The following is a 16,716-nucleotide window of genomic DNA, read 5'->3' as shown; positions in this document are numbered from 1 at the left end:
AGTCCCCTCTCGCCCTCCCCCCAGCACATGAGTGGTCAGGGCACCCGCTGGGGGCCAGGGTGGGGACCAGCCCGGCAGCACCGCAGGGCCTTATGTGGGGTCCAGCTCAAAGACCCCGTCGCTGGTGGGCGTGGTGAAGAAGGAGGGCGGGTCGGAGGCGGCGGACTCGTGCCCCCCGCTGCCCGCCTGCTGGGCGCGCCTCTCCTCCAGCCGCAGGCTGCGCTCGAAGTCCAGCAGCTGGCCCATGAAGTTGAAGTTGGGCGAGATGTTGGACTTCTTCCTCTTGACCAGGTCGTAGGCGTCGTTGAGCGAGAGGTGGAGCTTCTGCATGAGGTATGCTACGGTGACAGTGACGGAGCGGCTGACCCCCGCCAAGCAGTGAACCAGCACGCCGCAGTTCTGGGACAAGGCCTCATCTAGGTGCGGCAGGGGCGGGGACACAACGATGACAGGTGAGTGGGGCACGGGCTTCATGGCTGGGGGTGGGGGAAGCCCCACAGTCGCTCCCTCTGTCCTCAGAGCCAGGGAGGCCTACCAGGCCTCAAGGGTCCTGGAGGGTTCGCCGGCAGCCTCTGGAGCTGCTCCGGGCTCTGCCCACCCCCTGGAAGGAGTTCACGTGCCAGAGGCGGGGAAGAAGCGGGCCAGGCCGGGAGCAGGCCTGCGGGGCACGAAGCTCGAATCGGGAGAGCAGGGCCCACTCACCAATGAACGCAATGGCCTCTGGGAAGAACTGGGACAAGTTCTGGCTCCAGTGGTCAGAGATGGGGATCTGCTTGTAGTGAAAGTCCCCATTCTTCTCGAACAGGTTCGGGAGGTTGGGGGTGACGTTGAGGATGTAGCGGATGCCCAGCTTGGCCAGGCTCTCCAAGTTGGCCGAGTCGCGGGCGGTGCCCAGGTAGAGGTTGGGCAGGATCTGCACGGGAACGGATGGCAGCAACCCCATGGGAGGGGGCGTGGCGCCCTCCGAATCCAGGCCACAGGTCATGGTGTCGCGGTCAGCCTCGGATTCCCCATCGGAGCAGTCGGAGGTCAGGCACAGGCTGCCCAGCCCCACCACGGGCACCGGGCCGGGCACGGAGGCTACGCTTGAGCCCGCGTGGCCATTGAGGCTGCTCTCACACAGGTGAGGACACTCAGCCTGAAACCTGCTGAAGCCACCTGTGGGGAGAGAAGCAGAGCGCCTCGGAAGCTGTCCCTTTGCAGGTGTCCCCAAGGGGAATGCAAAGGCCAACAGCTGGGGCGGGGTGCGTAAGATGCCTGCTTCGCATCTTGGACACAGTGCCTGGGGGCCAGTCCTTGTGTTGGCAGCTTCCTGCAGAGCGCACACCCCGGGAGGCAGCAGCGGGTGACAGCTCAGTGCTTGGGTCCCTGCCACCCCCGTGGGAGTCCCGGATGGACTTGCAAGCAGCGAGCAGCAAAGAGGAAAGGTTTCAGTGTCAGTTCCCTGCCTGAGAGATGCAGGGGGCTGGGGGGGGGGGCGCTCAGAAGAGAATCTAGCGTTCCCCCGCCCAAGGAGCCAGCATCCGCTGCATCTACCGATAACGCGGTTCCCTCCCAGGCCCTGGCTAGGGGGGGGGGCTGGAAACCTGACACTTCTTCTATTTACACGTCCCTCACACAGCCCAGCCACCTTCCCTGACCAGCCTGCTCCTGCTGCCTTTACCGCTGCTCTCCCCTTTCCCAGCCCGAGACTGCCCCTGCTCTGTCCTGCCCCAGGAACTTTGTGCTTAAGCATCAATTGCGCAGACTCAGAAAACCCGGGGCTTCCAAGGGTGAAGGGACTTGCCCAAAGTCAGGCTCCCGCTCCCCTCCCCCAAAAGCAGCCTGGCAGGTTGTCAGGTGAGGCTTGGCCAAGGTCAAATTAATTATGAATCCCCCGGGAAGGCAGGGTCTTCCCCGGGCCCAGTCCCCCCCCCCCCCACCCGTCCCCCTTCCCCCAGGCCAGTGCCTGGCGCCTCTTGTCCGGCACCTACCCTGTAGGTAGTAGGCCAGGTAGCCTTCCTCCCGCAGCTTCTGCAGCAGGGTGCCCAGCACCGAGTCGGCTTCCCACTCCTCGGCCTCGCCGTCGGCCTCCCCGCGCCGGCGCCGGCCCCCACTCTGGTCGTACAGCAGCACCGGGGCTGGCGGAGGCGGCTGCAGCGGCGGCCCGGGCAGCAGCGCGCGCACCGACAGGCTCCCCCTCCGCAGGCGGCGCAGCAGCAGCGCGGGCAGGGCCACGCTCAGCGCCCCGCCGATGCGAGCCGACTCGTAGAGCTCGCGGCTGCGGCAGTCCAGGAGCAGCAGGCGCGGGCGCGGGGGCGCCAGCTCCTGGCGCAGCCAAAGGCACGAGCGGCCTAGGCCCTCCATGGCCCTGAGGCTTCTTGCACGTCGGTCCGGGGGCGCTGCATAGAGGGAAGACGCGTGGCATGAGTGCCTGTCTGCGCTCCCGGTGCGCGGGCCGGGGGCGTCGAGATGGGAAGCCAAGCCCGGGGCGGGCGCCCACCGTCCCTCAGGGTCACCCCGCAGTTGCTCACCGCTCCCACAGTGTGAGAGGTGCCACACCTCCCCCACCCCCCGCCGCCCCCGCACCCAGGAGATGGCTGGGCGTCTGACGGTGCCCTCGGGGCACTCGCTGGGAGGCCACAGGCACCTCCCTTCACACCTACTTTCCGCGTCTCTCGCTCAGCCTGCCCGGGAGCTGGGCCGGGGGTGGGGGGGTGGTCACTCCTCAAGTTCCAGCTTCCGACTTTAGGGCTGTGTGCCTACGAAGGGGTGCGGGTCAAGGTCCCCCCACCCCACTACCAGGGAACAGAAGTGCCACCGGGTGAGGAGCCTCCGCGAGCCCCCTCGGGGTTGACCTGGCCCGGGCCCCCCACACCCTCAGCAGAGAACAAAAGGAGAGAGACCTGGAGAGCGATCCCGCGGCAGGCGGCCGCGCACGGACGTCCCAGCCAGAGCACTGCCACCGCGGGGCGCGGGTGCCGTCCCTGGCCGGGGAGTCCCCAGGCCCGGCGCCGGCAGGAGGCGGGGCGGTGGAGCGGCTCGCACGTGGAAGTTCAGCCTCGCGCTGCTCGCGCGCCGGCCGCTTCCTGGCAGCAAGACTGAGCTTCCACCTTAGAAGCCGCTGCCTTCGGACGTGGAGTAGCCGCTCAGAGGGGCGGGCCGGGGCGGGGCGGGGCGGCGGGGGCGGGCTTAGGGGGGCCAGCAAGCCAATCGAAGTAAGCGAAATCAGTCGGGTGGGACCCGCGAGTGGCAGGCTGAGCTGAGCCTTCCACTCAGGCGGGATAGGGTCGGGGCAGAGGCCAAGGGCAGGTCAGGGGCCCAGTAGGGGAGTAGTTGTAGTTCCCCTGGCCGGCGCCAGCTTGGTCCCTGGAGGCAGGGGGAGGGGGTGAGGACAAAAGCCCAGCGCCCCTGCCCAGAGGCTGCCTCTAACCCAGCTAGTGGTGACTCCGGACCATCACAGCCCCTGCATGGACGTCAGTGGCCCGATCTGTATAATGGGCTCATTAGAGCCAGCACCTTGGAGCAGCACGGGATGTCACTGGAAGCTTCATTCACACGCACCTGGCTGAAAGCTGCCAGGAGCAGCTCCAGGGTGTCAGCACTCTGGGGGACTCTGCTCCTCCACACACTGACCCTAGCAGCCACCCCAGCTCCTCCCTCTGCTTCAAACTCAAAGCTCCCCCACCCCTCCCCACCCCCAGCCCCACCGCCACCCCCAGACTGATCAATCTGGAAAGAGGCAGTTTCTATGAAAATCTCTCTCACATCCATGATCTCCTGTGTCCTGCACTGGCATGCACTCGCGTTCACCAACTCTTGGCCAGGTCACTGTGACAGCTTCCCAAAGTCTCCCTGCCTCCGGGCCTCTGTTCACGAACCTGCTCTCTGCCCCACCGTGTGCCAGAACACCATTTAGCCCGGGCCGGGGCCCCCCATCCTTCCCCGGGGCACAGGGCACTCCCAGTGTGCTGCAGCACAGACCCAGCATAAGCAGGGCCACTGAACGACATCTCCGATGGGAGACGTGCTGAGCGCTGAGACAATGGAAAAGCCCCTCTGCCTGTGTGTCCTTTCTCTGCCCGAAGCCCAACGAAAACAGATACCAGTGGTGAAGGAAGACGCACAACAGATAAGATAAAGCTCTACAAACCGACCAAAAGGTCAAGACCCTGAGAGCACGTGGGGAAAAGGCTCCACGCTGCACTAAGGTGGAATGCCACGGGGCAAAAAACATCCTGGGAGGGGGCTCACCCTCAGGCGTGGAAGAAAGAGCACTCAAAAGGACGAGGCACAAGGTTGCTGGGAAATCACCATGCTGCGCCCTCTCGCTGGCCACTTTTCTAGCGGTGTGGTCCGTTTGGAAGTCAACCTTTGGGGAGTTCAGCTGGCAGCGTGCAGTGAGAGCTACCTGTGAGGGTTCCGCCCTAAGGAACTGAAGCACAGGAAAGCCGAGCTATGCACACGGTGACGGCGCCACAAGCCATTTCCCTAAGAAGGGAGCAACGCGAAGCACACACTTCCAGCGAGGCGAGGCACAGTCCACCTGTATGTTGCAAACAGTTGGCTCGTGAACCATGCGAGGGAGATGAGAAAATGCATGAGGTAATGCTGAGGGGAAGAAAGTAGGTTCCACAAAGCAGGTCACCTCTAAGGGGCCTTCAGTTTGCCCCCTCCCTCACCCTCTGCTAGCGGCCCTGGGCTCATCGCTGGCCACCTTCCATCATGCCCCTGCCCCTAGGACGCCCCCAGGCCTCCTCCGTGCTCCACTGCCCACCCCGCCCCCTTCTCAGTGTGCTCCCAGGCCAGGGACCATCTTTTACCTCAGTCCCTCACACCCTAGCTGCCGCCTGGCCACAGGCACCCGGCCTGGGGCTGTCTCCGGACCCACTACAGCACTACTGGGTGGCAGGGAGGCCAGCAGGGAGCTGGAGAGACACGCACCGCCCAGCCCACACACGCCAGTCGTGGGAGGTCAGTGTGGCTGGAGGGAGCTCCGGCCACCCAGCGCAGACACGGGAGAATCTGACTTGCCCGAGCGGGCTCTCGGGAGAGGGCTCCCTGGAGGAGGTGAGGGCAGTTGAAGCGGGCGAGAGGGAGACAACCTCCCCGTTTCCTCACACCTCAAGAGTCACCCCCAGCGCCTCGCTCACACCCCGGCCGCCAAGCTCTCCAGCCCGGGGAAACCCTTCTCCAGTCAGGGCAGCGCGGCGCGGCGGAGGCAAGCTCCAAAGTCAATGCAGCGCCCGCAGCGCCAGCAACAGGACAAATGGGAACCTGTTGCCACCTCCGCACTGCAGGGCTGAGCGCAGCCAAGCCCCCCGCCCCCCTCCCCGGCCCTCGCCGGGCCCGCCCCCCTCAGGTCCCCTGCAGCGCCTGCTCAGGGCGCCGGCCCCGCCCCGCGGCCGCTCCCGGGCGGGCGGTGCTGCGGGAGACAGCGCCGCGCGCCCGGGCCTTGCCAGGCCCCCTCTGGCGGGCGGAGCCAGGCCGCGCGCTCGCGGTTCGCCGCAGGGTGGGCGCTGCGCCCGCCGCAACCCCTCCGGGCGCCCCTGGCCTCCGCCCGACAGGGCCGGCGCCCCCTGCAGGCTGCGGGGATGCCGCCGCTCGCAGGCCCCGTGCGCGCCGCGTGCGCTCTCTTGGCCCCGGGCGCCCCAGGAGAGCGTCGTCCCGCCTCCCCCTTCCCATCCTCCCCCCCACCCCCAGCAGTGCACGGTTCCCGCCGGGCCGAGTGGTAGGGTTTCTGCTGTCGCGGCCCGGTCACATGGCCAGGAACACAACTCCCAGCGACAGCCTTCCTGCCGAATCCGGTGTCTTCTTCCACCGAATCCACTTTCCGCCGGAGAGATGGCTCTCAGCTTCTCCTGTTCGGTCTCCTCGTGGGACTGGGAGTTCCTCCAAGGCAGGAGCGGGTGTGTACCCGGCCCCCAGCCGGTCCCAGCCCCCAGTGCAGGGCCTGGCACGCGCCAAAGACTCACGGAAGAAATGCTCGTTAACAAAGAAGGCATGAATGAATGAAACCAATTGTTGCCTGAAGGAGCCCAGGAGGGTGCTGCTGGGGCTTCTCCTCCTGCCGATCACACACTCCTCCCCAGACACGCACAGGCACACGTGCAGACAGCCTGGCCCCCGCCTCCACGCAGACGGGCACGCAAGCAGTGCACGCGGACTCCAGCCCGCACGGAACCAACCTACTGCGTGCTGTCCAGGCACTTTGGGCCCCGTTGGTCGCAGCCAGACCTCCTGCCTCTCAGAGTCTCTGGCCCCCCTCGCAGCCCGGCGCCTCCACACCTAAGTACTGTACCTGGGCCCCAAGTGTTGCCTTTATCTCCTGCGGAAGAGGTCAAGCCGGTCGCTGGGGAGTGTCGGGGTCTGCTTAGGGAGGCACGGGGGACCTCAGGCTGCTGAGCTGCTGCCGGAGGAGAGCCAGAGGTGCGAGGCAGGGATGCCACCAAATGCTGCAGCCTCTAGAGCCTGCTTGCCAGGTGTGGGGGGAGAGTGGTGGGAGGGACTCGAGATGTGCTGGAGGGTGGCGAGGGCTCTTGGCCATGGGGGCGGGGCAATCAAGCAGGTGTGCCTGCGTGTTGGGGTGTGTGAGAGGAGGGCGTGTTGGGGATGCTGAAGGTGTGTGCCTGGGGAGTGCGGAGTGTCGGCCGCTGGGCTGTGGGTTTGTGTTGGAACTTGGCTCCTGGGTGGGTGGGCGGCCGCGTCTCCGGGCTGGGGACGTGGGAGGGGTGTCTGTAGTGGGCATGTGTGGAGTTTGGGATGGTGGGCAGGGCTCGGGGAGCTATGGCAGTGCAGACGTCGCAGGGATGCGTTGGAAGCGTGTGTGCGCCTGGGTGTGAATGGGGCGTGGCAGCGTCTGGGATCGGTGTTGGCACGAGTTGGGGACCGCGGAGAGCGGTGAGTCCGGGATGCTCGTGTGTGCACTACAGGGACCCAGGTCCGCGGTGCGCTGGGTGTGCACGCGATTGTGCAGCCGGTGTGAGCGTAAAGCAACACGGGGAGCTGCTCGGGCAGGGAGTGGGGGTGTGCGGCGAATGGGTCTCTCGGGGACGCGTGCGTCGGCCCCGGGGGGTGTGCGCTGGCTGGACTTTAGGGGCACAAGGTAGAGGAGCGCACGTCGGGGGACAGCCAGGCCGAGTGGGGTGGGGGTGGGGTAGGGGCCCCCAGGCGCCCTGGGCTCTGCTCACCTCCGATGGGTTGGGCTTCGCGCGTCGTGGCCAGGAAGTTTCCGAAGCCCGGGCGGCGGGAAGCGCCACCGCCACTGCCGAACGCCACCGGAGCCCCGGGCGGCGGCCTCGCCTGGAGCGGAGGGGCCGCCGCTGCGGAGGGAAACTCCAAATCCCGCCTCCGCCGCCGCCTCCGCCGCCTCCGCCGCCGCCTCCTCCCCTCCCGTCGCCGTCTTCTCCGCCCCCTGCCCAGGAGGGGCACTGTCGCCGGCGGCGCGCGGGGAGGGAGCGGGGAGGGGCGGCGGCCGGCCTGGCGGCTCCGTCCGCCTCCCACGCCCCCGCCCGCCTTCCTCCCACCTGCCAGCATCTGCCCGCTCCGCCAGTGCTGCCCAGTGCGCCCCGCGGCTCCCAGCGCCCAGCAGCGCCTCCGCCGCTGGGGACCTGGAGCTTGAGGCGCGGGAATGGGGTAGAGAGCCCTGACCTAGGCTGGGCCTGGACTGGTGGTGGTGGTGGGGAGCCTGGCACCGCGGAGTCTACACTGGCACCCGTGCTTCTAGCTGGAGAAGCCAAGGGGCACGTGGAGGAGCAGGCCCACAGTGCCCTCCCCTCTGCCTTCTCCCCAAGTCCTTCGGCACTGTTTTCTGTCATTGTCATATGTGAGTTCTGGCTAATAGTAATAGCATTTGAGCCTTAGTGCCTGGAAAGGGTGGAGCCAGGGCGTTGGGGGAGGGGCGGAGAGCCAGCCGGCTGGGGGTGCTGTCACCAGGTCCCTTTTGCTTCCCTCTGCACCAAAGGTCACGAGCATTCCCATTAAGGACCTTAATTTATATGTATGTAGGTTCTGGACGTCTTGAGGAACAGCTCGGGAAACTGAGGCAGGGGTCTCCCCGTGGTTGTGCAGTAATGTAGCGGTCCGGGGGGCTGAGTTCTGAAGCTTAGAGCCTCAGCTGCGTGGGGGCACGGAAGACCCGTGGGGTTCCAGGACTCAGCTCCCCGCTGTTGGGGAAGGGAAGGCCCAGCACCTCCCGGCCAACAGCGGGTGAGAAGCAGCTGGAGGCTGCGGGCGGGCGTTAAGAGCTGGCTTCTCAGCCTGGGGCGCAGCGGCAGAGGGTGAGTCCAGGCAGGGCTGGGCTGCCAGCAGCTCCATGGATGAGGGGCAGCCAAGGGAGGCCTGGCCTCTGGGCTCCTGTCTGCTGCGGCGCTGAATTCCCTGAGTCATTAGCCCTGGAGAAGAGAGGACGGCGGCAGCTCTGTCTCTGGCGCCTGCGTCTCTGTCCCACCTCCGGGCCTCTGCCTCCTGGTCTGCCTGTCTGGGGCGGGAGGCGGGACCACGTGACCGCCAAGCGCTCCCCTAACTTTGCAGCGCTTTCGCTCCAGGCCGGGTGCTGTGGCCCACAGCCCGGCCTGCCTGCTCTGGCCTTTGGTTGCCACTGTCCTTCACCTTGTCAGCCTCTGCTCTGGCGCCCTGCCTTGGAGGGGCGCGCTGCAGACTCCACCTCCCGGGGCTCTTGTGCCCGCGTCACACCTGCCGGCTGGCCAGCTCCCTGTGTTTCTTTGAGTCTGTACTGCCGGTTGTTGTGAAGCTATGGGACCCTTCCTGAGAACTCGACCCATGATGAAAGCATAGCACCCTACCCCATCAGGAAAATACATGGGGACAAAAGAGAGGGCTGGCTCTCACCCCTGGCCGGTCCTGCCGTCTGGAGAGAGGACATGTGGCAGCTGTGTTCATGGCTTGGACACGCAATTGGCCCCCCGCTGACTCAGAGGAGTTTCTAGAAAGGTTGGAGTCCCCCCCAGCCCCCCAATCCTGCGCTTTAGTGACTCAGGGCTAGAAGACTGGGGGAGGAGCATTTGGATGGGATCCTGCTGCCTCCAGCCTTCCCACAGTGGCTCTGCTCTCCAGGCAACCAGGCGCACCCATCGCTCCAAGAGGACAATGTAAAAGATGCCTGGGAGCTCTCAAGTCTCTGGCCTGGTTCCCCTCCCCCTTCCTCCGGCCTGTGCCCTGCTTGGGAGCTAGAGACTGAAAACGTAGAACTTTCTCGAAGGGGACTTGAGTAAGAACATCTCCAAAAGCTGCCCAGGTCCTGCCGGGTTGCCCCTGATGGAAATTTCCGGGTGGGGTGACTGGTGGGCTCCAGCCCTCGCCCTGTCTCCATGCCACTGCCCCGGCACCTGTTCCCAGACCCCCAGGCACTCAGCCTTTGCCAAGGCCACCAGGAGATGCTCCTGCCCTGCCCTGCCCGGCCCTTGGGATAGTCCTTGGGAAGTGACCGTCTTGTTTCCTGCCCGGGACCTCAGGCCGTCCTGAGCCCCTAAGGTGCCCGCTCTGAGACTCTGAGAGGAGCCTCAGGCGTCAGCAGCCCCGGGCACAGGGCGTGGGGTGGAGAGCTCTTCAGTCAGGCAGTGCCTCTGCCGCGGTGGCTTGCAGCTGAAGGCACCTGAGCTCGGCTCCTGGGCCACTGGCTCTGGGGAGAGGCACGGGACAGGGACTGCACACACTGCCCGGCTTGGCAGGGCTTCGGCGGGCGTCTTCTCCACGCGCTGCATGGTGCAGAAGCGCCTTATGTGCCCACAGCCACTTCTGCCAGGACCATGCCTCGACATTTTACTTTTATGTTTTCAAAAGCGATGTATTTATTTATTTATCTGAAAGTCAGAGTTACACAGAGCAAGGGAGAGAGAGAGAGAGGGAGGGAGAGCTCTTCCACCCGCTGGTTCACTCCCCGATGGCTGCCAAGCCAGGGCTGGGCCAGGCCGAAGTCAGGAGCCAGGAGCTCCATTCTGGCCTCCCACAGGGTGCAGAGGCCCAAGTACTTGGGTTGTCTACTACTGCTTCCCCAGGCACGTTAGTAGGGAGCTGGATTGGAAGCAGAACAGCTGGGACTCGAACCGGCGCTCTGATATGGGGTGCTGGTGTGGCCAGTAGCTGCGTAACACCCTGCACCGCAATGGCAGCCCCGGGCCTAGACATTTGAAACAAAGTGGCCCTCTCGTAGCCCTGGTGTCTACCCTGTGCTCTCACTGATGGCTGGGGGCCAGGTTCTCGGGAGCTGTTAGCAAACCCATTCCCGGAGGCTCCGGATCAGGGCCAACCATCTGGTTACAAAGCCCCTGCGGCCCGCTGCGTGGCCTCTCTCCTCTCGACCTCTCTGAGCCGCAGCGTGGCAGCTGTGTAAGGCAGAGTCAGGCACCCTGGGTGCTCGCGTCACCCAGCCCCTCTGCTGTGGGCCCTCCTTTGCTCTGCCTGGCGCAGAAGGCAGGCTGCCTTGAATGACCGCTGGTATTGTGGCCGTATTTCTGGGTCCCCATCACGAGGAACGTGCCTCGGCAGTGGGCCGGCTGATGAGCGGCAACAGGGTGAGGTTGGAGGCAGGCAGCCCTGGTCCAGCCGGCCCGGGCAGGGGCTGGCAGCAGGCTCGGGTGTGGGGGGGTGGGGGGCTCCTGGAGAGGCCATGGGTTTTCCTCACCTCACTCTTCGGAGCCCCCTACTCTCTCGGTCACTTGTACTTAGTACCCCAACCTTCCTGCTACTGGCTCTTCCCTGCCTGTAGACCAAGGCTCACCCAGCACTGTCCCAAGCCCCTGCAGGCAGCCGTGGCAACGCGGGGGCATCGGGAGCTACCTGCAGGCAGGAGATCGGAGCTGACCGAGCTAGGTGGCCTCCAGGAGGACGCCTCGGGCCAGGGTGTCCTTGCCACACACCCAGTCCATCCGCCCTTGGAAGCACTGCTGGCTGTAGCCGGCAAACTTGAGGATGTGCCCGCCCTCCTTACACGTGCGGAGGACTCCTGGGCAGGCCCCTTGGTCAATAACAGTGGCTGGCTGGGAGGAGTGGACAAGGGACTCCTCCCTCTCAGTACCAGGGGGAAACTGAGGCACAGATGGACAGGTGACCCAGGCAGCATCCGGCAACCAGCAAGGGAGGAGCCAAGGCCAGGTGACGCCCTCCCCCACCCCATCAGAGCTTTCAGAGGGGCTCTGCGAAGCTGTGAGTGCATTCACAGGTACAAAACCCCCAGTGCAGAGAGCGCCTGGGCCACCCTTGAGTGTCCCCATCCCCCACCCCATCAGGAGGACCTTGCCACCAGGGAGGGTCGCACTATCTGCCAGCTCTATGGGGGACTTTTCCTGTCTAAATTTAGAGAGTAGCTATCACTCCTCCCTGCCTGCTTCCCACGTGGCGACTCCTTTGCATCCTGAGAGCCCCTTCTGAGGGGCGTGTAGATCGTCTGTCACAGAGCCGGTGCCACGTGACCTGCCCACAAGAGCGGCCATGAAGCCTGAGGATCCCGTTGCAAACACAAAGGTGCCGGCCGTGCCCTCCGCTGGGGTGGCACACACAGGCATCTGGGCTGGGCTGGGTCACTGTGCCTCCAGAGCTGTCGCCCTTTTGTCAGCGCCCATGGGGTGCCTGGAGCCATTTCGTCGTTAGGGTCAGTGGGGTCTGAGCACTCTCTGTCGGCCCTCTGCAGTGGGGGACGCTTGCATGGCACCGCACACTGCTGGGGCTTACGTGGTTGGTACGATGCAGTCCGTCACCCAGCCACGCTCGCCTCCTGGGATGTACGGCCTGGGTGCTGGCCAGAGCTGTGGGGACCATGGCCTCCTTGTGGCACTGGTTTTGAGGTGGGTGGGGCTGAGCCCCTCTGCTCCCTGTAGGTTAAACCATGCAGCAGTGGATCTTCCTCCAGGATCTTGGCCCTTCTGTCCCTCTCCCCGCCCCCAAACCATGCAGAGGCCACCACCTGGAGGTCCAAAATGGAGCCGCTGAGCTCCCAGCCTGGCGGGGCTGGTGGCAGGCCAGCATCTGTGTGCACACTCTGCGTCCCTCTGTCTGGCCTAGTCCTGGCTGGAACATCAAGCGACCCAGTGAAGCCACAGCAGAGGCTTGGAGACTCCCTGCTCAGCCTCTGAATGTTCTTTTGTGTCCTCGTTGCTGGGGTCTGTGCTGCCTGTCCCTTGTCATTCCTCTGTTCTAGCACTCAGGCACACGAGCCCGTTGACATCCTATGTGGCTGCTTATTCTTTCATTGTTTTTTTTTTTTTTTTTTTCAAAAAGATTGATGCACTTTACTTGTTTGAAAGGCTGAACAACACAGAGAGAGGGAGGGAGCGAGAGAGAGAGAGAGAGAGGTCTTCTATCCCCTGCACTGGCTCCCAGATTCCTTCCTTCCTCGTGCTAGGTGCATCCAACACAGGATGGCTGCATCCTGCTAACCGAGACCACTGCCGTCCCGGGCACACAGGTGCACCCACGAGGACACAGACTTCCACGCAGGAGAGGCACCACAGCAGTGCTCTGCATCTGCCTGCCTGCGGGATGGGGTTCTCGCGATGTGTGCACACCCCAGGAATCGATGAGTTCCAGAGCCAGGATCTTGGCCCTGGAGGTCCCCAGGGAGGCCTGTGTGGCTCTGTCTGTTGGTGGGACAGGATGTCGAGTGGGCGGTTCCCAGCAGCTCAGGGCTCCCGGGCCCCTGCCCCTCCCTGAACGAGGAAGCAGCGGTAAGGCAGAGCCAAGGGAGGTGGGACCAGGGTCCCCTTGTCTGTGGTCAGGGTCAGGGTTGCAGAAATTGGGGTCCGTGGGCAGAAATCTCTTTGTGTCCTGTCCCTGGCCACCCGTCTCCCGTGATCCCTGCAGCATCCTTGGGCCAGGGCCTGCGGGAAGCCCCCTGGGGCAGCTGTCCCAGAGCGCGCAGGGGCAGGAGGGGCTGTGCGTCATGCTCCCTCCAGGCAGCCCGGGGCTTGCGCTGAGTGTGCTCTGTGCTCTCCCTCACTGAGCTGCTTCTGAGCTCGGTGTCCTAGTGCACAGGGCATCCCTTGCCTGCGGTGCCCTGCCCTGACCTGTGGGCCTGTCGCTGAAGCCCCACCCGCTCCCCTTCCGTGTGCTGCCGGGGCTTTCCTGTGGGCCTCCTGCGCCTGGCCAGGAGCCTCGGCTTCCCCATGATGATCACGGCCGGTGCAGCCTGGAAGCCCTTGGCCCGTGCGCTGTGGCCTGCACAGCAAGCTGAACGCCTGGCTTCTCTGCTCGCCGACCAGCACCCTGCACCGCTCCTCCCCTTGCCTGCACTGCCCCTCTTCCACGCTGGACACCCCGCCAGGTCCCTGTCACTGCATTCGCCTTCCCCCAACCCCAGTGCCCTCTCCTCCTGCCCCCTCCGCTGAGTGCCCGGGTTCCCCTCCTGGCTTTCAGGCCCCCGAGGCCAGGCTGGCCATGGACCTGGACCTGCCTGCCTCAGCTGGGCTTGTTGGGCATGGGCTGAGGGAGGAAAGGTGGGCGGCCCTGGGAGGAGCATGAGCAGCCACATGTCACACTGCCGGTCCCCAGGCCACCTGTGCTGCCCGTCCCCTGACCAGTCAGCTGCAGGCCTTGGTTACTGAGGAAACCAAAGTCTCGCGTGAGTGCCTGTCATCAGAAGCCCACTGCAAAGGGACAAGGCAGGCGCAGAGAGCCTGGCACACTCCCAGAGAGTCTCGCCCTGGGGAAACTGGCCCTATCCGGGAGCCCAGGCTGGGCACTGCAGCCCAGGAGCCAAGGCTGGTAGATACACCTGGAGCCAGAGGCCCACAGTGTCCACATGTGGGCACGCACACACCTTTATGGGGACACAGCTACACCTGCAAGGAGCTGCCAAGAGTGAGCTATAGATAGCCCCGATGGCTGCAGCCAATAAAAAGGCCAATCAAAACAAAGAGCAAAGTGCTCCCTCTGAGGGCGTGTTGCAGCCCTAACCCCGGTCCCTGAGAACGTGGTTTGTTTTGGAAATAGGCCCTTTGCAGATAGAAATCGGTGACAATGACGTCCTCATGCTGGAGTGGGGTGGGCTTTGGACACGGAAGCCAGGGGCGGGGAAGCCTGGAACCTTCGGAGGCAGCACAGTCCTGTTTATCCTTTGAGCTTGCACTTCCAGCCCCCGGAGCTGGAAGAGAAGAAAAATGTGCTGTCTGGACACACCCTAGCCTACTCATACACTTACCATTTGCAAGCTTCTCACTCCTGGGTCACCCAACCATCAAATATCCCTGTGAGGGAGACGCTCCTGCACAGGTAACAAAGCCAAGGTCAGGACATCTGAGTGACTGGCTTGGTCTCAATTCTCAGAACTCCATTCAACTTTCTGGTTTTTTAAAAAAAGATTTATTTATTTGAAAGTCAGAGTTACAAAGAGAGAGAAAGAGAGGGAGAGAGAGAGAGAGAGAGAGGTCTTCCATTTGCTGGTTCACTCCTCAGTTGGCTGCAACGGCCAGGGCTGGGCCAGGAGCCAGGAGCCAGGACCTTCTTCCAGGTCTCCCACGTGGGTGCAGGGGCCCAAGCACTTGGGCCATCTTCCACTGCTTTCCCAGGCCACAGCAGGGAGCTGGATCAGAAGTGCAGCAGGCCAGCGCCACAGCTCAATAGACTAATCCTCCACCTGTGGCGCCGGCACACCGGGTTCTAGTCCTGGTCGGGGTGCCGGATTCTGTCCCGGTCGCTCCTCTTCCAGTCCAGCTCTCTGCTGTGGCCCGGGAGTGCAGTGGAGGATGGCCCAGGTGCTTGGGCCCTGCACTCGTATGGGAGACCAGGAGAAGCACCTGGCTTCTGGCTTTGGATCAGCGCAGTGCACTGGCCACAGCACGCTGGCCGCAGCGGCCATTAGAGGGTGAACAAACGGAAAAAGGAAGACCTTTCTCTCTGTCTCTCTCTCTCTCACTGTCCACTCTGCCTGTCTAAAAAAAAAAAAGTGGAGCAGCCAGGACTCAAACTGGCGCTCATATGAGATGACAGCACAGCAGCCGGTGGCTTAACCCACTACTCCATGGCACTGCCCCCCAACTTTCTTATTTTAAATCTAGAAATCATGAGATGTAAGAGCCCTGGAGTCTCTCTTGATCTTTGGGCCTGACTGATATTTGTGATTTTGCTGTTCATAGTTGTTTTTTTTTTTTTTTAAGACATCCTTGACACAACTGGGAAAATGGAATGTGGACTGCATATTTTTTTTTTTGATAGGCAGAGATAGACAGTGAGAGAGAGAGACAGAGAGAAAGGTCTTCCTTCTGTTGGTTCACCCCTGTGGGGAGCAACTCGGACTAGACTAAGTTACTGGAATTAAGACTTATTCTATGCATCTGCTCTCCCACAATATGGCGCTGGGAGAGGAGAAAACAGCTTCTACGCAGCTGCCTCCAGTTCAACCAATAAACTGTAGGACTTGCTCCTGATTGGAGGAGAGCAGCGTACTCGGCGTGTGGGTAGCAGAGTTGGGATTGGTGGAAGAGGACTATAAAGGAGGAGAGAGACAACATGCACCAGGAACATCTAAGGGGAACATCTATCTGAAGGAACACCTGAGCAGCCCCCGAGAGAGCCGGCCAGCGGTGTGCCGCTCCCCCGCGGAAGTGGGGAAAGTGGCCAGGGGGAACCGCCCTTCCACGGAGGTGGAAGGGACGGCAGCCAACCCGGGAAGAACCAGCAGCAAACCCGGGGAGGGCCGAGCAGACAAAAGAACAGCGCAGGGTCCTGTGTCGTTCCTCCACGAAGAGGGGGAGCGACAACCCCTACCCCCCAAATGGCCGCTACGGCTGGGGCTGCGCCGATCCGAAGCTAGGAGCCAGGTGCTTCCTCCTGGTCTCCCATGCGGGTGCAGGGCCCAAGGACTTGGGCCATCCTCCACTTCCTTCCCGGGCCACAGCAGAGAGCTGGACTGGAAGAGGAGCAACCAGGACTAGAACCCGGCACCCATATGGGATGCCAGCACTGCAGGTGGAGGATTAGCCAAGTGAGCCATGGCGCTGGCCCCTCATATTTTTATTTTTTAATGAAAAAATACATTGATTTCTTTTCATTTTATTTGAGAGAGAGAGAGAAAGAGATTTTTCCATGCACTGGTTCATTTCCCAAGTGCCTGCAGCTGCAGCCAGGACTGGGTCAGGCTGAAGCCAGGAGCCCAGAACCTTATCTTGGTCTCTCATGTGAGTGGCAGAGACTCAAGTACTTGAGCCATCATTGGCTGCCTTCTGTGGTGTGCATCAGCAACAAGCATTCCGATATGGGAGGTGGGCATCCCAAGGGGTTTGTTAACCTCTATGTCAAATGCTTGTCCCAGTATTTGTAGTTTTACCTTAATTTGTTTCAACATATTTAAATTTTTTTCCTCCAGACTTCCTCCTTGACTCATGGATTATTTACAAGTGTGTTGTTTGGCTTTCTGAGGTCTGGAGGTTTTCTGTTACTTTTCATTTAATAAATAGGCATTCTGTTGTTGAGTAGAGTGTTCCAGAGTGCCTATTTAATCTGGTTTGTTGATGGTGCTGTTGAGTTCTTTTGTATCCTTGCTGATTTGTTATCTAATTGTTGTGTCAGTTGTTGAGGGAAGCACAGTGAAATCTCCAACCCTAACTGTGAATTTGTCTATTTGCATTTTCATTTGCTCAGTTTTGCTTTATGTGTTTTGTTCTCTGTTATTTGGTGCCTACACATTTAGGACTGAATGTAATGATCCTTTATCATGATAACTTTCTGCTGTTGTTGAAATGAGTTTTAAAGATTTTCATGCAGATTATTTCTTTCATCAACTGTAGT

At 62.5% G+C, this 16,716-nt stretch overlaps 1 protein-coding gene across 6 annotated transcripts; it reads right to left on the bottom strand.

The window, feature by feature from the left end:
* On the bottom strand, positions 1 to 7,352 carry DUSP9 (dual specificity phosphatase 9). 6 transcript variants are annotated; one of them, XM_089324639.1, is made up of 7 exons: positions 7,170 to 7,352; positions 6,281 to 6,450; positions 4,234 to 4,414; positions 2,646 to 2,741; positions 1,974 to 2,381; positions 703 to 1,158; positions 1 to 416 (listed from the first exon to the last, which is right to left on the bottom strand). In XM_089324639.1, the coding sequence occupies exons 5-7, from the start codon at positions 2,344 to 2,346 to the stop codon at positions 91 to 93; spliced, it is 1,155 nt and encodes a 384-aa protein (XP_089180765.1). In that variant the 5' UTR covers positions 2,347 to 2,381; positions 2,646 to 2,741; positions 4,234 to 4,414; positions 6,281 to 6,450; positions 7,170 to 7,352; the 3' UTR covers positions 1 to 90. The 6 variants fall into 6 exon arrangements, with proteins under 6 accessions (XP_089180765.1, XP_051693440.1, XP_051693439.1 ...); XM_051837480.3 differs by having other exon boundaries at positions 6,281 to 6,388; XM_051837479.3 differs by lacking the exon at positions 6,281 to 6,450.
* Between the last annotated feature and the right edge of the window lie 9,364 nt (positions 7,353 to 16,716).

Source organism: Oryctolagus cuniculus, chromosome X (genome assembly GCF_051225735.1).
Source record: "Oryctolagus cuniculus isolate XC-2025 breed Fujian yellow rabbit chromosome X, ASM5122573v1, whole genome shotgun sequence".
In the NCBI taxonomy this organism is placed as follows: Eukaryota; Metazoa; Chordata; class Mammalia; order Lagomorpha; family Leporidae; genus Oryctolagus; species Oryctolagus cuniculus.
The sequence above is the reverse complement of the archived record's forward strand: the minus strand, read 5'-3'. Positions and strand labels throughout refer to the sequence as shown.

Bases quoted from the DNA above. Each gene is read 5' to 3' on its own strand.
- DUSP9 (XM_089324639.1), bottom strand. From the start codon at position 2,346: ATGGAGGGCCTAGGCCGCTCGTGCCTTTGGCTGCGCCAGGAGCTGGCG. The intron at 1,159-1,973 runs GTAGGTGCCGGA...CTCTCCCCACAG, and splicing joins CCTGGCCTACTACCTACAGG to GTGGCTTCAGCAGGTTTCAG. The intron at 417-702 runs GTGAGTGGGCCC...TGCCGCACCTAG, and splicing joins AGAGGCCATTGCGTTCATTG to ATGAGGCCTTGTCCCAGAAC.